The sequence below is a fragment of the Brachyhypopomus gauderio genome, chromosome 1, assembly GCF_052324685.1.
Source record: "Brachyhypopomus gauderio isolate BG-103 chromosome 1, BGAUD_0.2, whole genome shotgun sequence".
Classification (NCBI taxonomy): Eukaryota; Metazoa; Chordata; class Actinopteri; order Gymnotiformes; family Hypopomidae; genus Brachyhypopomus; species Brachyhypopomus gauderio.
In genome coordinates, this window is record NC_135211.1 from 28,321,411 (window position 1) to 28,331,392 (window position 9,982).

At 49.6% G+C, this 9,982-nt stretch overlaps 1 protein-coding gene and 1 long non-coding RNA gene across 9 annotated transcripts in view; one reads left to right on the plus strand and one right to left on the minus strand.

Annotated features, from left to right (window-relative positions):
- The window catches only part of eif4g3a (eukaryotic translation initiation factor 4 gamma, 3a), a 49,841-nt gene extending 41,134 nt beyond the window's left edge, over positions 1 to 8,707 (minus strand). For 6 of the 8 annotated variants that reach the window (XM_077007678.1, XM_077007677.1, XM_077007675.1 and 3 more), the window contains exons 1-2: positions 8,550 to 8,707; positions 350 to 419 (exon numbers count right to left, since the gene is read on the minus strand). In XM_077007678.1, the coding sequence (XP_076863793.1) occupies positions 350 to 419; positions 8,550 to 8,707 (228 nt within the window). Of the gene's footprint in view, positions 1 to 349; positions 420 to 7,491; positions 8,074 to 8,102; positions 8,366 to 8,549 lie in introns of those variants that run through there. The other 2 variants (XM_077007680.1, XM_077007681.1) reach the window with 2 other exon arrangements.
- Positions 6,315 to 9,165, plus strand: LOC143515894 (uncharacterized). The gene is made up of 2 exons (XR_013131457.1): positions 6,315 to 6,596; positions 8,630 to 9,165. It is a non-coding gene; the product is annotated as an uncharacterized LOC143515894 (long non-coding RNA).
- The last annotated feature ends 817 nt before the right edge of the window (positions 9,166 to 9,982 follow it).

The window sequence follows — 9,982 nt, forward strand, 5'->3', positions numbered from 1 at the left end:
GTGGAGGTGCAGATACGTAGAGGTGCAGACATGCACAGATCACCTCACACTCCAACCAGGTGGAACCCTGAACGTGCCCTGACTGCAACACTACTGTCCAGGGCCTCCGCATGTCCAGGGCCCCAGGACTACTCTGCCCCAACATCAGACAGCTTCAGGGAGTTGTGGGACAAGACGTGCGGCCACACATACACGTGCAGGTACATGTCACCCTGTACGACGTAGAGTGCATGCTCAATCATCACATTCGTTTTAACTGGCTGTGGAGTGCTAGGAGCTTGAGGTGAAACGGTGATGACGTTGGGCTGTGCGTGTGTGTGTGTGTGTGCGCGTGTGTGTGGTTACTCACACTGTACACTGCAGTCACCCCAGGCTGAGAGGGAAATATCCTCTCCTCCAACAGAGGCACCCGCGTGATTCTGGAAGGCACAGGGTTAAGGAGCCAGCGGCCGCACGCAACAGGCCTCAACAGAAGTGCTGCCATCGAAACATCAGTGCTGGGACACGTTTACCATACAGTACAACATGATACACTTCTGCTTATTGACAAATTGTGCACTGAGCTGATGTAAGACCTACTGCATGTAATGACCCACTGCACCCATAGTGCCAAGAAACACACACCCACCTACTGAACACACACCACCTACCCACCACACACACCACCTACCCACCACACACCTACCGACCTACCACACACTACCCAATCCACCAACCAAGGGTCTGGAAACCTTGGAGATGTTTGATAAAGGACATGTGTCTGAAATGTTCCATTTCTCTGGAAACTTAATTTCAAACACACACACACACACACACACACACAGTTATGTGGGACTTCGCCACATTCTCACCCTCCTCTCCCCAAAAAGTCTACATTCCCCTCCTCAGTACAGCACGTCCCTTCACCAGAGTAGCAAGTCAGGCCAAAATCCCGACATGGATCGCCACGGTGGGATGCGGACTGTACCACAACAGCCCTTACACCGGCTCTTCTGGCAAACCGCCACCCTCCCCTTGTGCCCTTTAACTTTATTAATTTCATACTACACTGATTACCACAAATCACACGACAAAACGCCTGGCATCTTTGTTCATGGTGTCTGGTTACTCTTCCCCATACAGATTTCAGAGAGTGATTTACTGCAGCTGTTCTGACGGCCGCAGCAGGAACACGACGGCAGTTTCCCGCAAGTGTCTCGTAAAGACTGCGTTGTCACAGCAATGCCCAGTCAGCGATGTGATCCCAGTCCATCAGCTGTGGCTACGTGGCAGGTGCTACCACCCACAGGTAGGCTTCAAACAAGATCACGCTCTAATTAACACCCTCATTAATGCTCCTGGTGACGCTCGTTAACACCTTCGTTAACTCTCTCGTTAAGGGCTGGACCGATGGCTCCCGTGCTCAAAGATATGCAGGTCACTTACAGCAGAGGAAGGAGAAGTTCAGATCTGAGACTGACGAAGGAGGAAAGGGGGAGATGGCAAAGAGCAGGAGGGAGGGAGCGAAGGAGGGAGGGAGACAGAGAGAGTGAGGGAGAGAAAAAGCAGCTCAGGCAGGTCTCTGGATGAAGGCGCTGGCAGGTCACATGATTTCGGGGAAACGCCAAGATCTGTCTCTCCTCCTTCCTTCTCTTCAACACCCTGTGGGCTTTCAGTGTAATCCCGCCTCCCTGGATCCTACCTCCCTCCCTCCCTCTCTCTCTCTCACACACACACACACACACACACACACACACACCTCCTATCTGTGTTGGCAACCTGCCAACATAACCCCTGAGAGCGAGTGAGAGATGGAAAGGAGGGGGCGCTTAAAAAGAAAGAAAAGCGAGGTAACTGGGAGTGAAAAAAAGACAAGAGGGGGAGGGGAGAGAAAGTGAGAGGAGGAGAGGGGGAGAGAGGGAGAGAGAGAGAGAGAGAGAGAGAGAGAGAGAGAGAGGGGGGGGGGGGGGAGGAGAGAGAGTGGGAGAAGGGATAGAGAAATTGGGGAGAGAAAAGGGGTGGGAGAGAGGAGCAAGTGAGAGAAAGAAAAAAGAGAGAGGGGGAGAGAGACAGAGGGAGAAACAGAGAGGGAGAGAGATAGAAGAAAAAAGTAGGAAGAGGGAGAGAAAGCACCATGGGGTGAGAGGTCTCATTCATAACTGCCTTAAACTCACAGACTGAGGCTCTGAGTGTGTGTGTGTGTGTGTGTGTGTGTGTGTGTAAGACACTGTTTGCTTCTCTGTCTGTAGCCTGTACTCCAGGGGTGCAGTAGGGGTGTGTATCTGTGTGTGTGTGTGTGTGTAAGACACTGTTTGCTTCTCTGTCTGTAGCCTGTACTCCAGGGGTGCAGTAGGGGTGTGTATCTGTGTGTGGGGTGTGTGTGCGTGCATTTGTGTATCTGTGTGTGTGTGTGTGAACCAGCATTGCTCCGCTCTCCACATATTCTGCATTCCACTACTGGAGCGACGCCCTCTCAGGGTCATCGGAGGTCATTTCCATGGCGCAGGGGTCATGGCTGTAGCAGTGGTAGGACTGTGTGGGCTCTGGGGCTGGGGCAGGTGACCCCAGGTCCATGTCATGACCCTCTGCACACGTGCAGCACGCTGCCAGCACAGGGCCTGCATGGGACTCGGGAGGAGTCTGGGATAAACTCCCGCCATCAGGCACGCCAGGGCTTAGTCCCGAGAGACAGAGTCAAATCCAAAGGTGGTATAGGGGCCACCGTGTGTGTGTGTGTGAGTGAGTGAGTGAGTGAGTGAGTGAGTGAGTGAGTGAGTGAGTGAGTGAGTGAGTGAGAGGAGAGAGAGAGAGAGAGAGAGAGAGAGAGAGAGAGACCCAAGTAAGCTGGTAACCACAACACCTTGATCTCCTGAAGGTCACAGAGTCCTCATCATATCAACAGTGCCCTGTTTGCACCCTAAACTCAGTGTAGCATTGGGATAGAGGTGGAGGCAATGAGGCATGGAGATCTGCACTGTGAATGGACAGCACAGCTGCTATGACACAGCAAAGTTACTACCGCACAGCTCTGATATTACCTCACAGCTACTACTTCAGTCAGGCTGCACCGCACAGCTGGTGATACACAGTCCGGCTACACCGCACAGCTAGTGTTACACAGTCAAGACTACAACGCACAGCTACTACTGCAGTCAGACTACACCGCACAGCTAGTGTTACAGTCAGACTACACCGCACAGCTAGTGTTACACAGTCAAGACTACACCGCACAGCTAGTGTTACACAGTCAATACTACACTGCACAGCTAGTGTTACACAGTCAATACTACACTGCACAGCTAGTGTTACACAGTCAAGACTACACCGCACAGCTACTACTGCACAGTCAGGCTACACAGCTCCTAAAACAGGTTTTGAGATGGTTGTAGAATGGAGAGGGAGAGAGATTGGTCATGTGGTAAAGAGAGGGTGACACAGAGACAGAAGAGCGAAGAAGGAAGAAAGATGTGGAGATAGAGAGAAAAAGAGAGAAAGAGACAGAGATAGAGCAAGATAGAGAGAAAGAGAGAGACAGAGAGGCTGTTGTACCTGAGAGTGCCACCACAGATGACAGAATAGAAACGCAGCAGATGGTGGAAAACCAAGAACAGCTTGCACACACACACACACACACGCCATCTACAATACTACACAACGCCCTAAACACACGCCACTTAGATACTACAAACTTACAACATTGACATACAACACTACACAGCTCCACACACACACACACACACACACACACACACACACACCTCCCCACCCTAAACATTGAAGACAAGATTTCTGCCACTGGCTATTTTCCATTTACGATATTCCAATGTTGCCTTGGATAATATAAATCAAGCTTTCCAGAAAAGTTCAGAGACCTCATGAGATGTGGTACTTGGAAAAGGCCTTTAACATGGTATCTTGTTTTGAGAATTGTTGTGCATACACCAGGCTGGCTTTGCCTGAGCTGCTACAGGCGTCTTCTGAGAGCTGTAGGTACGACTCTGTGTCAGGCTCCATTCAGTGAAGTGTCCCGTGTAGTAAAGTGGTCCCTGTGGTGAAGCGTCCCCTGTAGTAAAGTGGTCCCTGTGGTAAAGCGTCCCCTGTAGTAAAGTGGTCCCTGTAGTAAAGTGTCTGCTGTAGTAAAGTGGTCCCTGTAGTAAAGTGTCCGCTGTAGTAAGGTGTCCGCTGTAGTAAAGCGGTCCCTGTAGTAAAGTGTCCCCTGTAGTAAAGTGTCCGCTGTAGTAAGGTGTCCGCTGTAGTAAGGTGTCTGCTGTAGTAAAGTGTCCCCTGTAGTAAAGTGTCCCCTGTAGTAAGGTGTCCCCTGTAGTAAGGTGTCCGCTGTAGTAAGGTGTCCGCTGTAGTAAAGTGTCCCCTGTAGTAAAGTGTCCGCTGTAGTAAGGTGTCCGCTGTAGTAAGGTGTCCGCTGTAGTAAAGTGGTCCCTCTAAGGGGAGTGGACCATATCTTGCCTTCTAACCATCCTCTCATCGTCAGGACAACACAGGCTCCCAGTTATCTCACTACATAACCCCTTTTACAACATCACTCTGAAAGAAAGAAAAAAAGAAATAAAGAAAGAGAGGTGAGGCCATATGTAAAGTTTTAGTGTCAGACTGCAAGAAAGATGTAGATGAAAGGCACCATGTTAACACAGCTGGCGTAACCGTGGAGATCATGTATACATATTTTGACAACAGCAGGTACTCATACAAGATGATCCAGCACAGTATGTCACCACGACAACGAGTGACTTTACCTTAGAGCCAAGCTACAGATCACCAACACACCTTAAAGTAACCATAACTAATGTGAAACGAGTAATTCACCATCTACACCGGTTGCCGCGGAGAGATGAAGACGTTTCTTGACGTGCAAGACGCAGCCCTGATTAAGTTGCTGTTTGCACACAGAGCCAGATAGGTTTTCAGTGCAAACACCAGTGCAGTCTGGGAATTGCCCCTGGAGAAGGCGCGCATGCACACACACACACACGCCCTGTATGACCCCGCAGGTACAGGAGACCAGGTACGTGTCAGAAGGTAAACACCTGAGGAGCATATTCTGAGCACTGCTCTGCCAGGGTGGAATGGCTCCAGCGTGTCCGACTTGGAGAAAGAGGACAGAAACTCGGCGACCCTTCCGGTGAGTTTGCGTCACGCACAGAAAAGCTGAACCATGCGCCAGCGTTGGGGAGGGACCCCAGCTGCATTCTGGGCCAACAGCCACTGGCTCTTTACACAGCTACACAGGTATTCACAGAGAGAGAGAGAGAGAGAGAGAGAGAGAGAGAGAGAGAGAGAGAGAGAGAGAGAGAGAGAGAGAGAGAGAGAGAGAGAGAGAGAGAGAGAGAGAGAGAGAGAGAGAGAGAGAGAGAGAGAGAGCGTGTTGAGTACTGCTACCCTGTAACACACTAGCAAACATAGAAAAGAGAAGGAAAATGAGGAGAGTGAAAAGAATGAGAGAAATGATTAGAGGAATGAACGCTGGGTCTAGCCTGCCTGTCTGGGGGAGTGGGCGGGGTCAAAGGCAGGAGCCAGAGACGCCGGGTGACCTGTGCCATTGTTGGCAGGCAGAGGAAAGCTCCACCCCCTGCCCCAACACACACACACACACACACACACACACACACACACCCACCCTGAATGCTAAGCAGCGCTGCTATTGTGTGAAGGGAGCAGCAGCAGACGCATGGGCTAGCCGTTGCCCTGGTAACCAGCAGCACCGCCCCCTTCCCCCTCTCACACACACACACACACACACACACACACACACACACACACACACACACACACACACACACACACACACACACACACACACACACATAGCACTCTTGGCAACATCATCAACAGAGAGTAACACATGGTCCCACACTCCTCAGACAGAAAGAGTAAGAATTTCTCTCCTTAGAAAAATAGGTTTAAAAACAACAGATGTAGGCCTACATGTGCATATGACAGCTGTAAATGTAACAAACATATAACGTACTTTCATGATGAGTTTGTGTTGAATTATTTGCCCCATTTGAGTCATTTGATGGGAGAAAATGGTCAAATGTGACACTACATTTGTTTCAAAGACCCCGAAACATCAGACACAACACGCTCGGACCCTCACAGTGAAAATGGAAATGCTAGAACAGACATGAGGGCACGGCCACCAGAAGAATCCAGCCAGCAGAGAAACAAAACCACATCTCAACTGTACAGCCTCTCCATCCCAACAACAGAAACAGCCAGAAGATGATTTGAGGCTCTGGCACTTTCTGGCAGCTGGAGGAATGTCAGTGATCAGCACCGAGAACACCAGTGTGCTTTAGGAGTTATGATCGTGGCCAGATTAAAAACACCAGGATGGAGACTACAAGATGAAGATTTAATGTTGCAGCGAGGATGACAAGCACAGCTCAGAGCGAAGAGGCTCATGGCACACACCTGAATCACAAGATGCTTGTCACTACGAAAGGACAGGCAAGCAAGAGGACGATTTAAGATTAAGATTAAGATAAGATCGAGATCAAGACTTGGATTTGGTACTGAGGCGACAAGAGCTGATGCACACGCTGTCAAGCTATTCTGAACCGCTCCACACCCTGCCCTGGAGGGTCGGGACAGGTACAAAGGTCAAACTGCGGCCAATCACATGATGGTAGCAGAACTCATAGGGAAACAATTATCACATTTTCAGACAGACAAGAGGAAGACGCACCTAACTCAGCAACTCAAGACCAATGGGACAGCATTACAACATCCTGAGGACTTGAACTGTGACCCTGAATGAATGACTCAAAGGAAGTGACACAAAGCAAGCGATGCTGGCTTCTGCTAGCGGACTTAACAACGGTTTAATTTAATTTCACAAAACATTATGAGCAGGTGCTGTTTCCCTGAAACATTGCTAGTGGCGAGTGAAATATAATACTATAATTTTATAATATTTTTTTTTTATTGTATAATAAGTTTAAAGAGGACTAGATCAAGGTATTCATAGCTGATGTGATTTTCTACAAGAACTGTGAACTTTCATTTCTTACCCTTACTGTCTTGTGGAGTATTCTTTTAAATACAAACGGTTACAAGAAGAAACCACCACCACAATCCTCAAATACACCATCACTCCAGTGAAGTTCACCCTGCGTAGCTTACAAAACAAACAAGGGCATTAATCAAGTGGCTGAGATTGCATTGTGTCATTATGCCTGGTCTATTGCTCAACCATTTGGCCTAGCAAAGTTTTTTGCAGGCACAATATATCGCTTGTTTGTCTTTATCACGATACTGACCCTTGCAATACTGACCCTTGCAATTAACCCTCTGTTGGTGCTGTGATGACAGTGCAAGTCAATTACAGAATCCAACCAACCCAGTTTTACTACGTCTTTAGCCAAGGATAGATGACAATTTCTTTTACTGTATCACAACATATCCTGCTGCAACAATAGGGAACAATACAGTCACTGTGATTTTGCCCCCGTATCATACAACACTACTAGTTGGACAATCAAGCCATTAAGATACCAGAAGGAAAACGATGCTGTGATTAGAGGAACATAGCAGACTTGTCGAGCAGGCTTCGGCATTCACTCGTCCAAGAGGAGCGGCTGTGACATGGTGGATGTTTCTTAGCCAGCTCTGAACTCAAGGACAAGGGGCAAAGTTACACCTGGTTCATCTCAACACTCACTGGAACGGAAACGAAGGAAAATGAACCTTATAATCGCGACTCAACCAACCGTTTCCCCACGTCACTCAACCGACTAGCTAATGTGAAGCATCTCGCGGTCTGAACGAGACACACCAGATCCTCGGTGCACCGGGGCCACGACTGAGACCCGGTGATTTAACGGCTGCGCCGGGATGCGGTGTATCGTATTCCGATCCGTTAACGTACATTCAGCTACACGAGAGTCACGTGACAGCCGGTCCTACACGGCGCAGTAAACGGCACCTGCGGCAAACCCCCCGAAAACACCGTTAATACAATAAAACAAGCACGACATCGTCCCTCCGTCAGCAACGGGACCGGATTTATTCCGTTCAAACGTTTCACCGTCAAACCTTCCATATGACCGTTCCCGTACGGTGTGGCCGTGGCCTTTGTGCTGAGGTGTTTCGCCGTGCTGATTTACCTCAGCTCTGCTAGCCCCGTTAGCTCCGTTAGCCCAGTTAGCTCCGTTAACCGTCCCGCTCACACAAAGATGGAATTGTCAAGTTCCCCGAACAAAGCGCGGGCGACTTTGGGAGACGTGAGGCGGCGAGCCCAACCGACACACACCCGTTAGACCGGACAGACCGTGCAGGACACACAGCTGCCGCCAAGACAAACGTCCACGCCGGGGGACGTGAACGTTGGGTTCGCGGGCTCGGTACCGACTCCCCTGTTGTGGTGAACAGACCCAATTCGAGCGGGTGGTCGCGCGCTCGCCAGCTCGAGCCAGTGATGCCCGCGCGCGTTAGCGACAGCGGCCGCCGTTATCTACACACGAACGTGCAGCTCGTCCGGCGCACCGCCGGAGTCTTCTCCGTCGGTACCTGTCCGACCGAAACGCGGGTTACCGGTGACCGGTGAAGGATACTGATGTGGCGGAACAGCAGGCGGCTGAGGGGCGGTTGGGGCTCCCGGTGGTAACGACACCGAGGTGAGGGTCGCCCGCAGCTGGCTGGACGGCCCCGTTACAGGTCCACTAACGGCGACGGCGGCTGGTTTCGGCACCACTTTCGGTGGCAAACTCATCGCAGAAAATGAAAACAAAAGAAAAAGAAGAGGCGGATAAATGTGGGTCCAGAGTACGCCTGTCTATCATGCGTAGGCACAACCCGGTGGCGCTCCTCGTCCCGCTGCCCGTTAATCCTCCGCGGAATGTGTGTATCTCGCTATTGGAACACAAAAAGCCATTTTTCGTTATAGTCGCCCGGTTCTGTGGCGGGTGTAGGCGCTGCTGTTCATGGGGACGGTCGGGGGGTTCGGCCCCCTCGGCGCCCTGGATCGTCGCGGACCCCCGGTGTAAATCCCCGGTGATCGTCTCCGGACTCGCTTCACGCCGTTTATATTCGCAGCATTTTTTCGGAAAGTGTTTTTCTCATTGATATCGCGGAGTTTCGCTCAACATGGCGTTGCGGCCACCTCAAGCAGTCCGGCAGGACGGACGACTCGACAAACGTCGACAGATTTCGGAAACACTCGGTTTACCTCAGGCGAAGGAAAAGTGACGTCTCACTTGCAAAGAATTTCTTACGCGCCTCCACAAAATGTAAAGCGGTGTCATTTATTCCAGCTCGTGTCACGTGTTCCAGACAGTAAATCTGCAGGGCGACTAATCTGCACAATATACCAATAGTGACGCTACTCTTATTATTTCCAAAACAAACCTGCAAAGCGTTAAGGTTGCAAGGGGCGTGGTCTAACTGACACCCTCAACAGAGAGAAAAAGATTACGACTTCAAAGTAACCCGTGCATTAGGCTTTTAATATGTATCTGAAAAATCAATAAACAATACATTTTATGCATATGTCACCTAAGTTCAACTGAAATCTACAAGCAAAACCGAATCTTCAATTCTTTTGTAACGTTATTCCCAAAGACTGTGTGTGTGTGCGCAGCGCCATCTAGAGGCAGTACATTCAAGAGGGAAAAAAGTTCATAAAAGTTTTAAACGAGTCCACGGTTACTGGTCCAAATAATAGACACGCGTCTTTTAAACTTACATTATGTATAAATTTCACATCGGCATTGCAATTGCACATTAAACATTGATGGGAAATTGACCCAGCACATATTTGATGGGTGAGGACTACGGAGGGTGAGACTAGACTACGGTATAACTGTCGTCATTATTATGAGTTACGTTATGGTATAAACTCAACTGGGAGGAGTCAGGCAGTCTTGACTTCCATTTTATCAACTGTTAGTTTAAATTGTCCCGCACTACACAGTACACAGTAGACCTAAAATGCCGATGCTGATATAATTGCATGACTAATATACACAAATACACACAATTTTGGGGC